General features: G+C 44.7%; 1 protein-coding gene across 1 annotated transcript in view; it reads left to right on the forward strand.

Annotated features, from left to right (window-relative positions):
• pacrg (PARK2 co-regulated) overlaps positions 1–12,565 on the forward strand; it is a 125,959-nt gene extending 113,394 nt beyond the window's left edge. The window contains exon 5 of the mRNA XM_058614506.1: positions 12,270–12,565. Coding sequence (XP_058470489.1) covers positions 12,270–12,430 — 161 coding nt within the window. The 3' untranslated portion in view covers positions 12,431–12,565. The remainder of the gene's footprint in view (positions 1–12,269) is intronic.
• The last annotated feature ends 1,591 nt before the right edge of the window (positions 12,566–14,156 follow it).

Consider the following 14,156-nt stretch of genomic DNA (forward strand, 5'->3'; position numbering starts at 1 on the left):
TGTAATTCAAAAATCTGCCCGCTGGCAGAAGACACAAAGTGTTGGCCTACCTCGAAAAATCCAATGTTGACAGTGTCCAAAATGACTGTGGAGATCATTGTGTGGATTCGTGCTGTGGAGACTATCACAAATGACACTTTAAAGGACATGGGCTGTTTGAGATGTAGCGCACGCACGGCCGAACATGTATGTAACATTACACATTTTACATTTGACCTTCACGTCACAACAGTATGTTTCCAGTGAGGGTTTCTCTCCTATTTACAGGCATAAACTAAGAAAGTCATGTCTCAAATAATCAAATACATTTATTTTCTTGGTCTGCTTAGGACAGACAGACGCCCTTGCTTTATGTAAAAAAAAAAACAAAAAAAAAAACACACTTAAACACTCCTACTTTAAAGGGCCTGTGCACACGTAAACCTTGACAGGCCCTTGGGCCGCGCTGCTGCCCGTAAAACGCTGACTCTTTATGGACGCCTGTACCTGCTGTCTTACACCCAGAAACACTTTTTTTGTCCTTCTGAGATGGAGTGGATGAGGAGGAGAGTGTTTTAGGCCGAGTCCATTGATATAAATAATAAAAAGAAATTGTCTTGGAACCAATGAATATAACTGTCTTTAAAGTAAAGGGAAATTTGATGTTAGTTTTTCCAGCATTTTGACCATTTTACCAGAGAAAACATGAATAACTCAAGACTCCCAAATCATATTTGCAGTCCCAGACTGACAGTTATATTATCTGCAGCTGTGTTAGACCTGTTGTTTATCCTCTTAGGTTAAAGTTCCTTTACATTTATCCATCTATTGTAGCACTCATCTTTTTAAGGCTTGCAGGGCTGGAGCCGACAGTGGGCTACAGCCACAGGTCGCCGACAAACAACCATTCACACTGTAACACCTATGGGAAATTTAGGTTGGGAATTTGCGTTGTTGCAAAAAAAAAGAAAAGAAAAAAGGAAGCAGGTCCCACAAATGCTGCGCTAATCAAAGCCAAAGCCTTTGCTGAGTCATTTCACCCGCAGCAAATACCTTATTAAACACATTCCCTCTGCTTTTAGAAAGAATAACATTTAAACATATGATTATATTTCTTTTTTTTACCAAACAAGGAGAGACCGTTTACACAGGCCAGTCATGTATAAAGTACTTGAAAGCGATACTTGAGGAAAAGTACAAGTATCTTACCGGAAAATGGCTTTGGTAGAAGTTAAAGTCACCTTTTAGAATATTCCTTGAGTATAAGTCTTAAAGTACCTGACGTTAACTGTACTTAAGTATCAAAAGTCATTTTTTAACTTTTAAAGTCAACTTTTATTTTGGAGTAACGAGTAACGAAGATGGTTAAGGGAAATGTATCGTATCGAGTAAAAGTACACATTTTATTTAGAAAATGTAGTGGACTAAAAGTAAAGTACAGATATGTGAAAATTGCTTCGTTACATTACGACACTGACACAGGCACATGCGTGTCCAGTGTACCTGAATGGTCATGTGACCAAGTGTGTTGGTATGGATGCAGATTTAGTGTCATGTGGTACAAACAGTGCCACTTAAGCCCTGTTTCCACCAAGCAGTACAGTTCACTTCAGTGTTATTTGCATTTCCATTGTGAGATGTTGTGAAGGGTACCATTCTGCACCGAGCACCCAGCACAGTGTGGCGCTCCACACACTGCCCTCCATTTATTTCTCAACAGAGAATCTTTGCTTCCATGCAATGAAAGGCAAAAACACAGAATGGCGGTGTGTTTTTCAGCAGAACACAAAATACTGGATGTCCCGCCTCCCCCCTGTGTTGCATTCTCCTCCTTCGTGGAATTTATTAGTGGGCTACATTGTGTGATGTCACGCTGTGTGCGTCGCTGACACAGCTATCACCTCCTGGCCCACACACCCAGTCATGGAAATGCAAGTTCAGGGTGCGAACCGGACTGAGTTCTACTGCACGGCTTGGTGCAAACTGTATTATTTGTGTAGTATTTCTGTAGTACTCTCTGCGTTCACCGTGACCCTTGGATACCGCCGCCCGCAGATTCCCCCGTAGCCTCCCGCGCTTGCTTGTCCCTGCTCTGAATGCAGACAGACGTCGTACTGTCTGCTTGGTGCCATTGTCATTGTTGAACCAAAAGTTCTTTTAATCCCATTGCTCCACCGCCGCCCGCCCGCCCGCCCCCACCGCGATTCACTCCATCTCTGCATCCAAAGACGTCCACTCCAGCCAACTGCATTAAAGAGATAAATAACCAGGCCAATAAAAGTGCTGTGCGAGGGCTGAATGGGTCTTGGAATGCTCAACGTCCATTTGGTGCAATAAGTAGTGGGTGAGGGTGGGGTTGGGGGGTGGTGGGGGGAGCTGGGAGACGGGTGGAGCTTTTAGCCGAAGGTTTTTTAGGGGTGATATTGTGATTGGTGGTGGAGGTGATGTCATGTCATCCATCTTAAGGAGCCACTTCATTAGGCTAATGGAAGCGCTGGATGGCTCACCGTTCGTTACTGTACGTGTGTGTGTGTGTGTGTGTGTGTGTGTGTGTCCTTCCACTGATGGCAGCTTCCAAGGCTAAAGTGGTTATGAAGACTAAAGTGATTTTATGAGCCAGGCACAGAGGCCGTCTCTGCGTATGTGCATGTGTGCCTTTGCACATGTGTGTGAGAAAGACTTTGTGCACATTTCTGTCTGTGTGTGTGTGTGTGTGTGTGTGTGTGTGTGTGCGCTCACAGTGCAGTAATGACACTGTTTTTGGCGAGAGGAGCTCTGCGTCTGAGGGGCTAAAGCACACCTTATCCCTTTGATGTTTTCAAACTACAAGTACGTCCCTTCAATGACTTGCAGAAGTGTGAAGTGCAGGGAGAGCGAGAGAGAGAGAGAGCGAGAGAGGACACTCGCCACGGTTTAGCGCGATATCAGTGATAGACTTTGATTTGTCACTAACTTAAATTAGTATGTCACTTCAAATGTTCCTCTTGTGACGAGTGAAGAGGACAAACGGAGTCGCTCTTTGAATTGACTATGCCACTCGACCTCCTCTCTCTCTCCGTCTCTGTCACTCTTCATCCGTCTCTCTCTTTGTCAGTTTTCTATTTTTTTTATATTCCACCTGAATCCCGACATGATTTTCTGTCTGAAGAAGGGATTTCTCTGATTTCATTCCTCCCTTTGTTGTGCAGGTCATTCCACCTTCAGTAATGTGTTTTATTGAGTTCTTTATATTTTTCAGATGTTGTGCGGGGGGTTCGCCTCTGATTCACTTTGTAATGCCTTCAGCTTATTGGGACCATGTGAACTCTTTTCTGTCCTTTTGTAACGGCGGCTCTGGTGTGTTTTCTTTTATCTAATTAATCTGGTGACGTTTGTATCTCTCAGTCTCGTCCCCGTCGGTTGTAACTGTCACGTACATAAATTCGCAGGCATAGTGGAATTAAGGTCGACATCAGAGAGTTCCAGACTTCAAATTAAATTACAGGTACGGCTTAATTCGATTTAAGCCTTTTACTTTAATTTCATACTTCACAGCTCATAACAAACACTGAACTCAATTCATCCCAGTCAACGTTACCATCCCATTAGCAAACTTTTTCATTTTCATTTGCCGTATTTTTGAGTCCCCATTGTGATGTCTCTGCAGGACGTTAACCAGCTATTCTATTAATCTGTTTATTTCCCATATTTAGACGTATTTATGTGAGTGTAAGCATGTTATCGTGCCGCAGAACGGGCCACACCGAGCGTGAGCTGTAATGTTTTATTCAAAATGGAATGTTTTATTCAAAATCTTCAATTTCTCATTGGGAGTAAATCTTAAAAAAAAAATAACAACAGTTAGAGTGGTTTCCCTTGTAACTTAAACATAATCTGTGTGCACATGATGATGTGTAAATGAGAAGAAGAGGCTGAGCAAACCACTGCTGTCACCCGTGTATGGACACCTGCTTCCAGAGCAAAGGTGCGCCAGGCAAGCTGTTTGCGATGAATATTCATCCCTCTGCTATTTCTCGAAGGTCACGAAATCAAAAAATATTCCCTGCTTTTTATTTATTATTTTCGACAGCCGTTAATTTGACACGGCTCCAATCTCAGATCTGGAGAACGAACATCGTCGTCATGGCTGCTGTGACATGTTCAGACGAAACACCTGTCAATGCTCATTGAACTCCTGTCAAACGATGGTATACGTCAGGCGACGCAGCGCATGAAGCGACGTTTGTTCGCTTCATAACGACATCATTTGTCCACGGATGCTGCTGCTGCTGTCTGACGTAACCTGTGGGCTTCAGGTTGCATCAGATATGTATGAAGTGATATATTTGTGCATATCTGTTTTTCAGTGATAGGCCTATTTCTTTTTTAAAGACGATAAGAAGTATTATATTATCCGTAGAAGGTTTGACTGCTGATGAGATATGAAATGTTTGCGAAACTTTCTGTAGTTTAAAGACTTTGTGACGTCTATATCAACACTTTAGTGCTTTAATCATGAGATGTCACCTACACGCCGGCATTCAACCCAATATCTCAAAAGAGCTGTTTTTCCAATATTCCTATTGGATTTCTTGAGGTTGCCCTTGAATCTGCTTTGAGATTTCCGATGACTCATATTACAGTAGGGGGGAGTATGCTCATTTCCATCCAATCAAGCGCTGTATGATTCTTTCAAAGCCCCTGTCCCACCCCGACTTGACACACCATCCACTAGTGCGCCAACGAGGAGCTATATGTGACATATGCAGCTGGAGTTTAAAACAGCCGCTGCAAATCCAAATTAAAAATACTGGAGATCAATTTTGGACACGTTAACCATAGGTGTGAGAGGGATTGGTAGTTTGTCTCTATGTCCGTCCCAGAGACTCAAAGTTGCCAGGCAGTTTGAGGAACTACACTTATACCACATTTTCCGCAACATAAAAACAGCATTAGCAGACTTTAACTTACATTTTAAAGGAATACTTCAGCTTTGTATTACTAGAATAGGGGTAGTATTTTTGAAAAATTGTGCTTCCCAACCTCAGTTTCCCCTGAGTTGAGAAATATATTCATTTATTCTAGTATAGAATATTTTCCCTATTAGTAATACAAGGCTAAATGCAAATCGGTGAAGTATTCCTTTAAGGCCAATATTTCAATTGAATATGTTTCCTTAATCTCTGAAAGCATATCATGGTCATGTTGCGTTAATACAATCCATTTCTTACACACAGCTCCTTTTAATTCTTGTATTATCTGTAGGAGATGCTGATGAGATAAGGAATGTTTGCTGAATGACTTTTGCAGATTCAAGGCAAGTGAAACGTATTCCTGTGAATCTGCAGCCCTTTCACATGGTGTCACAGACTCTGCACTGTGCCTCCAGAGCTGCGTGTACATACTACTGCAGCTCACACGTCCATGCCTGTATCATGGCGCCTTTTGCATTTCAAAGTGCAGTGAGAGCTTGTTTGGCTTGTGGCCGGGGTGTGTGCGCGCACACCGCGCACCGCTCACCATGGTGGCCTTTAACTCCTGTCCCCGGTGCAGATCGATTTTGTGCCTAGCCAGCAGCCCACAGCTAACCTTGAGGTAAGCTGGCGTAATGAGATCGCATCTGACGACATTGACTCACACCTGACAGCACTGACACGTCGCTCCCGGCCCGGGAGAGACACACAGGCACAGTGGTAAAGGCTAAGTCATCTGTGTCAAGCTTTGATTCTTCATCTTTAATTCAGTGTAATATATGTTTTTTTACTTTTTTCTTTTGAGCGACTACGTGAAAGGAACTTGCTATTGTGAGATAGGACCTCTGGGAGTTTTTAGAGTTTGTAACGTTTGTTCTATGAGCTTTAAGGGTGAACCTGACTGTACTGACTGTACTGACTGTGCTGTTGCATTGTGGCATAAGAAGAGAAGGTAGGTTTTCTGCCTGAAGCCAACCTGGAAGTAACAATATATTGAAAATGCAAAAAGAACTGCATTGAATGGAATTCTTTGGGGAAATGAAAGAACTTAAAGGAATATTTCATTATTATTATTATTATTATGCTATAGCTTTGTATATTTTATATCATTTTTTATATTATTTTTTATATTTGTTGGCCCAGATGAAAACCCTCGCCACAACAGGGCCTCAGGGATACTTTGCCACCACTAACGTACACATGCACATTTTTAAAATCCCTTAAAAGTAGCCGTCCTCCTTAGCCGTCGGTGTGATGCACCTGTGAACACATACCGTGCGATGTCTCTTTCCGCAGAGTCACAGATACATGTATCAAGCTACAATTGGATGAGATGGGACTGGGATAACCATTATCTGAGTGGTGGTAATTGAAACAATAATGGACATGGTAACAGCTTGGAAAATAGCATTGATCCATCATCTCAGATGAGCCCTCTTTGTGCATTAAAACCATGACTAAATGGTGCAAACTGATATTGCTCTCGGTCATGGCCAGGTCTAGTTGGTTAATTGAAAAAGAAATGAGCAAGAAGAAGGTTTGTGGCGTGCGTGTGTGTGTGTGTGTGTGTGTGTGTGTGTGTGTGTGTGTGTGTGTGTGTCTTGTACCAGTTGAATCTCTCAGGCCATTCCTAAAGAAATATCAGCCAAAGACGCTGCACGGTTTTGGGCGGAAGTGTGAAATTGGAATTCAATTCTACACACAGATGTAGACTAGTAAGCCAGTGGGAGCCTGGTCGATTGGAATCCATCAGCCTCGTCTCTTGTCTCTTGTCTCCTGTGCGGCTCAGAAGCGTCCTCGGTGGGTTACGTCTTTGTCTCAACCATGTCGACGCGCTCCTCCGGTCTTACTTTCTGCGATGCAATCTGACCTTGACACGCTTCCCTTTACCTGGCAGCCGCCGCTGCCGATGTCCACCTTTCAGCGGGTTGAAATGGCACCGGGCTGCACACTGAACACTGCTGGGCCTGGATGAACACATGGAGAATGAGATCAGTGACCTACAGCAAAGGTCAGACTTCAGTTAGCATGAGCAGTCAGATGATGCCCGGCGTAGAGGTTCAGAGTTTAATAAACCACTGCCGGCCGTAAGACTTTTGTTTTACTTCTCTGCTCGCGACCTCATGTGGATGTGTGTGTGCGTGAGAGAGAGAGAGAGAGATGGATGCGATTGTGCTGCTCTTGCTCTGCTCGCTGTGTTGAACTGAAATGCTTATTGATTACACACAGAGCGTCAGTGTGTTTGTGTGTCGGCGTACATTGTGTATGTGAAGCGCTGTTCCTCTGGCTCATGGACTGAGGACCCGGTGCCAATTCATGCATCTGCATTGAGTCGGTGCCATAGATACGGCGCAGGTTTGGCGGGGTGTAATCTGTTGCGTAATCTGATCTGCGGGGATTAACTATATACAGCATATATCGAGGCGACACAGGCTGCAGTGGCTGTGATTGGTTTTCCCAGTAGCATGTGTCATCTATGTCAGCGGTTGTGCGCGCTAACTCCTTTGTGTTCTGCTCTCTTTTCTACGCTACGATGTTATTATTATTTAATATTTATGAGCTCCAACTCCAACATGAGAAAAGTGTTATGTGGCATAATTGCAAAAGTGAGCACACGTCATTGACATAATGCATCCCCTTAATCCATCACCACTAAGTGCCTAACTTTAACCCTTAACCCTTACCCTAGCCTAAACCCAATTGTAACCCTAACCCTGAAACCAGGTCTTAACCTCACAAAGATACACACACACTAGCACACAAATAAATGCTCACAATGGCTCTGGCTCTGAGTCGATCCTACACATAAGAATAAAGCAGTCATTAGGGACTATGTTCAGTTCTGATGTACTGGGACTTCTTTATAAAATGCAATTTGCTAAATCTGTTTTGTCTTTTACTTTTTATGGGAAACATACAGTCTGGTAAAGTGGTAATGTGAAACCCTCGCGAACATAACATGACGTTATATATATATATATATATATATATATATATAATTAAAAACAGGCACGATTCTTATGTATGAGTTCATTTTGATGTTAACTCTTTCAACTCTCCTTTTTTTTACCTCATTCAATCACCAATATACCTTTTCCATCTCTCCTAACCCTTATATGCTCTCCTTGTCACGTGCATTTACTCACAAGGAACCACGGAACCGTGGTGCTTTGTGGAGAACCAGTTTAAGAGGAACACTTTTCTTCATACTTCCTCTACTTCCCGCTCGTCTTCACAACCCAGAAACCACGACGCGACCGCTGATAATGTCAAGGAAGAACCAACTATATTTGAACCGGTTCTTTTTCAGTTTGAACGACTGGTGCAAAATTATATTTGGGCTCTTGTGCCAGTGTGAAAGGTCTACAGGGAACAATCACTAATGTGTTTATTCAAGTTCTCCTCCCCCTTATTTTACAGATTCAGTTTCACTGTTAATCTTCAACACTTGTGTTTTTCTGTCTGAAATCACTGAGGACAGGAAGTGTTCTACTGAATTCCAGTGTCTTTTCAGGCTGACTTTAGTTCATTTTTATTGATAGTATTCGGCCAAACAATCTCCAAACACAATAGTATGATGACGACAACAAAGACAGACTATGACGTCTCCCAAAATGCCATTTCTGTTTCATTCAAATACAACAACTATGTGTATTACTACATATACACAGTAATTACCTGTGCACACACAGACAGACACACACGTAGCTGAGATGCTGTCCTCACAAAGACCTGCGGTTTAGGTGTGTGCGCTCACGCAGAAACACACACTCACACCTGTTCTCTCCCCTCTGCGAGAGTGTGAGTCTCTTTATGAGAGAGGCCTGCCTGCCACCCAACTGTGAGGCCCTTTTAATTAGAGCCCCGCTGTTAAGCACAGGCCTCCCCCAGAGGTGAGCGCTCCCTCTCTTCTCTTCCCCTCCACCTCCTCACACTTCCCACCACCCTCTGTCTCAGACACACACACACACACACACACACACCACATGGCTCACGCATAATATAGACGTCGTATTTAGTGGGGATCAGATTGCAGTCTCTACCACACGACCAGGATCCATGTCAAGAATCAGATCCTAATCACGGTTGGTTTTTTTTCTGCACATCTTGACTTATCGCTCAGTAACAGGACACAGTGACAGCACACGCTCTCGGTTATGCAGTCAACAGCAGCTCCTGGAAGTATTCCTGGAACTCGAGCTGTTCCGTGGCACTCATAATCTGCATTCCTCCATTTCCCCTTTTGAGAAAGACCAAAACCCTCATAAAAAACCCCCCAAAAAAAACCAAAGGCATTAAGAAAAACAGGTCTCTCATTCACAGATTCTCTTCTAAATGTCGCCGTAATATCGAGGCCTCTCTTTTTCTCTCTTGCTCTCTATAAGCTGCTTTCATAAGGAACTTCCTCACTCAGGCATAAGTTGATTAGAAACAATAGGTGAGTTGATATTGTGTTATAGCAGCTCTGGAATTTTCAGCTAAACTTCCTTAAGCTGTTGCAGTGTGTGTGTGTGTGTGTGTGTGTGTGTGTGTGTGTGTGTGTGTGTGTCACCCTGTTCCTGGCAGGAGAAGAGATTAACACCATGCAACGTACACACGATGAATTCTAACCTTGGTCACAAGTCTTAATATGGGGCAAGAGTACAGCTCTGCTACAGTTAGAGAAAAAAGAAACAAGGGAGGGAAATATGATAATCGTCTGACCCAGTTTGGCAACAGTGAATAAACTCCTGAAATATACCGTCTGTATGTATACGTGAAGTAAGTGCGGAGGAAGCGCCGCGCCTGCCCGCATCTGTGGCTGCTCGTCTTGAGCTTGATGTGGGAAGACAGGTTGTTTAGGACCGTGGGGAATGAGGGATGGAGAAAGAACAGGAACAGGGTGGAGGAGGGAGGGCTACAGCTGTTGTGTTGGTCTGGTGTGGTTTGCCAGAAATCAGGGGGCCGCGCGGGCCGAGAGAAGCACAGCCCCTCAGAAACCTTACAGACAGACAGGCAGACAGGCAGACAGGCAGGCAGACAGGCAGATCTATCTCCCTCATCGTTAATTCCTTTTTCTTCTTGTCTCTTTGCTGAAGGCCCCCTCCAATCCCTGGGATTTAGCTTGAAAGGTGGAAACAAAGCACCTTCTCTGTGCCACCTTTCCTTTCCTTCCTCCACCCTCCGTGTAGTAAATGTCGCCGTGCGTCGGATCCTCCGCTGTCTGCAGCTGTATCGACCCTTCCTCTTCCTCAGAGGAGCGCATGCTGCCAGCTCCTCCCGCTAAGGCCCTTTTCCTTCTGTTCACAGGGCGGGAATTTTTATTATGATTGTTTTTAAAGATTTTTCTTTCCTCCTTCTCTCTCTCTCTCTCTCTCTGCCCAGGGTTTCAGTTATTGCTGCTGAAAGCAGAGGGAGAAAAAAAAAAGGCAAGGATACAGTATAGGAGACGAGTGATTTTGCTGAAGGACATTTGCAGAGACAGCTTTTAACACCTCCCTCCTCGTTCTCTCTCTCTCTCTCTCTCTTCCTCTCCCCTCCACCCCTTCCTCAAACACACTTTTCTCCGTTCTTGCTTCTTTAAATATCGAGAATCAATGTGAAGTCTTCTGGCCTCTTCCTTTTGATGCTGCTGTCTTCCCAAACAGATCACCATCACAGATATGCACTTGGAGACGACTGAACAGCAACAATTCCCACTGTACAGGACCTCCTTGCCCCCACTCCAGGCCCCTGTCAGTGGGTCTTCACCGAGCCACAAACATGCAGGCACACAAAACACACGCACTCACAGAGTTGTAAGAGTGGCCCAAATGACTCCTGTCCTCATTCCTCTCTGATTGCGTTGCCTTTTTGTTTCCTCTCGGTGCACAGATGGATGCATTTTAGATGCTATTTAAGATTTCGCTCACTGGGACGCAGGGCCCTGTGTTGTGGGGAGCTGCAGAAAATAAAACGCCGAGTTTGGAAATGAGCAAAGAGCTGCATTCCTTTGTGTATACAGTTATTGCAGTTGTTTCTTCCGAGAGGAGAAACGGCGAACGCTGCAGCTGCTGTAAGCAAAGCGCCGCATTCAGGCAAACCGGCGGTCAAAGCGCGGCTGGAGGAATCTCTCTCCCCCCCACCACACCCCTCCTCCCCGTCGCTTTCATGTAAAACAGGAGAGTGAATCCTGAGGAGAGAGCAAGTGCGGCAGATTGAGATCATAGATGTGCTACTGCTTAACAGCCCACTTTATGGGACTGGCTGTCTTTGTGTTTTAATGAGGAGGCAACTGTGGGAGAGCAGGGGTGGCGGGGAAAATGAAGGATAAGAATAGACTGAAAAAGGGATAGAATGTTAGGAAAGAAGGAAAGAGGGGTTTAATGCCCTTCTCTCTTTTTATATCAAAGAGTGAGAAAATCCTCAAGGATATTTTTGTTCAACAGGGCAGTTGTCACAAAACATGTTGTGTGTGTGTGTGTGTGTGTTTGTGTGCGCATACACCCTATCCCTCCCTATAGTTACCTCCCTCTGAAAAGTGTTTTGAGCCCACAGTGCAGTGGCATGAAATTGGCAGTTTGCTGTGTGCTGATTAAGTCACAATCTGTGTGTGTGTGTGTGCGTGCGTGTCTGTGTTTTTGTGTTTAAGAGTGCCTGCAGGTGAACTGGAGGAAGAACATTGGAGTGAAGGCTGCACACCTCAATTTTTCTTGGCCAATAAGTTCCCCCAGCACGCCAGAGCTCTGATGCACCATTTTGTATGTTTTATTTCACACTCTGTGTGTGTGTGTGTGTTTGTATCTCAAGGACGAGATTGTGCAGCTTTGTTGTCATATACAGTATTTGCCACGTTTACAGTATGTGACTGCAAAAACATACTCTCTGAAGTGACAGTATGTGATTTCAAATTCACACATTTAGACACACGCATGTTTGCACACACACACGCACACACTTACCTGTGGAGCGCGACTCCAGGTCACTGCTCAGGCTTTGTGTGTGCACCCGTGCAGAGCTGTGCAGCGCTGTGCAGCAGAGGCGCTGTCACTAACTCGTCTGTCCTTTACACCGCTCTCCTCTCTGCAGGCTGCCTCATTAAACTTTGAGCTGAACAGTTTAAAAACTCCTCCGCTGTTCAGTCCCCACTGGCCGCGGCACAAGAGGAGTAAATTAAATTAAATCTGTCCATTGGGTTTGAAGTCAGATGGAAGGATGGCATTTGCCAACCCGGTCTGCGGCTGAGCAATGCGGCACGGCCACAGGTGGCGCTTTGTGAGCCCCGTCGCCATCCACCTCCCAGACTGTGATGTCCCCGTGTGTGATTTTGTTCTCATTCTGTCTGTCTCTGTGTCTCTGTCTCTGTGTCTCTGTCCCCAGTCAACTCAGGAGACGGCATTGTCTACAGCCAGCAGAAGAGAGAAAACGTCGGTGACCTGATCCAGGAGACTCTGGAGATGTTTGAGCGCTATGGAGGGGAGGATGCCTTCATATACATCAAATACATGGTGCCCACCTACGAATCCTGCATGATCACATGAAGGCGGGGTTTAAGGCCCAAACCGTCTTCCCAAAACACCTCTGTTTTGCTCCACCCCCCCACAGCTTATACCTACACTTATACCCCCACACCACCTTTGTACAATATCTCCATTAATAAATTCCTTACCGCAGGACATGAGGTGTTTTCTCTCTGTTTGTATTCATAACTCACAAGTTTGATTAAACACTCAACGGCGCGCACAGCCCTCTATTCCAAATATGCATTACTCATTCTTTCAAAATGTGGAGAAGATAGCGATCTGAAAGTGAAACGTAACCCAGAGTTTACCTTTTGACAAACTCTGCTGCGGTTGTTGACTGTTTGCTGTTTTCCTCCTTTGCAGGGAATAGCATTTGTGGCCAGCTTAAATTTATGTCAGCTACAGTAGATTCTTTGGCACAGTGACAACGTCTCAAGGCAGCGGAACTGTCGACGGGTCCACCGAAACTTCTCAAAACCCCTCCAGCAGCAAATTTTTTTTTTCTTTATTTACAGCCACCTTTCAAGTCTGCCGGGTGAGATACCGCTCTGCTTGGATCATGTATGTATTTAGTCACGCGAGTGACATTACCTCCACAATACGACGCTTTTAATTGACGCTCATGCAGTTTTGAGAGCTAGAGAGACAAAAAAAGAAAAAGGGTGATTTAAGTGATAAATGTCTAACGTCACGTCGGGACAGCCTCGTTGAACATCTGCAGTGCATTTTGTCCTTTCCCCCTGCAACGGCTTTCTTTCTCACAACTGGAACACGTTTTGTGCGGCATTGTACTCACTGTACCCATTCTGTCACTGACGCAGCTGGAGACGGAGCTTGTCTAAACACGCTGTGAGAGACGCGCAGGAATGACGAATGACAGCATTCCTCTAGACAAACACGCTCGTATGCACACATGTTTGGTAACAGTCCTTTGAACTCAAACGCCCTACGGTGAACAAACACTGTGTGTGCGCGTGTGTGTGTGTGTGTGTGTGTCCATACCACTGCATTTGAAAAACACCGTTTTCAGATAAACACCGTCTGTGTCCAGCCGCTCGTGATGTCACCCATAGGAATTTGAACCTTTGATTTGAGGCGGGGGCCTTGTTGACATTTAGCGACTGGGAGTTTACAGGCCTTACGTAATGGATGGTACCAGCTGTCAATCACTCTGGTGTCCCCTCATTGTCTATTTCTTTCCATGTTGACATCATGCTCTATTGAAGAAGATCCTAGTGACCATTTTCCCATAGACTTCTATTCAAATTGACTTCTTTGTGTAACCGACAGTTTGCCCCTAGTGGCTTTTTCATGTTTTTATTTCCTATTTGGCTTCAGGAGGAACCCAGAAGGCAACATCTGTTTTTTTTTTTTGTTTGTTTGTTTTTAAATTAACAGTCAAGTAATTCTCTCCTTTTGTGGTTGTTTGCTTGGTTAGGTTGTGCTGAGAGAGAGCAGTAACAAGAAGCTGAACATCAAGCACAGGTATTTTGACCAACGACGAGGTGAACATGAATCTGTAAGTAAGAGTTGACGTGGTAAGAAACTGTCTGGACGTGAACGTGGGAGCAGGCGTTTCCAAAGGTCCATCCAAACTGAAACACAGCCCCAACGTGGAATTTTCAAACAGAAACAGGGCCAACAACATTGTTCAGCTTCTCAATGTTTGGGCCTCCTCAACATTGAGTACTCCTCCCTCCCACACACACATGCACACACATATACATACAATCCTGCAACCCAC

Source organism: Solea solea, chromosome 18 (genome assembly GCF_958295425.1).
Source record: "Solea solea chromosome 18, fSolSol10.1, whole genome shotgun sequence".
Lineage (NCBI taxonomy): Eukaryota > Metazoa > Chordata > Actinopteri > Pleuronectiformes > Soleidae > Solea > Solea solea.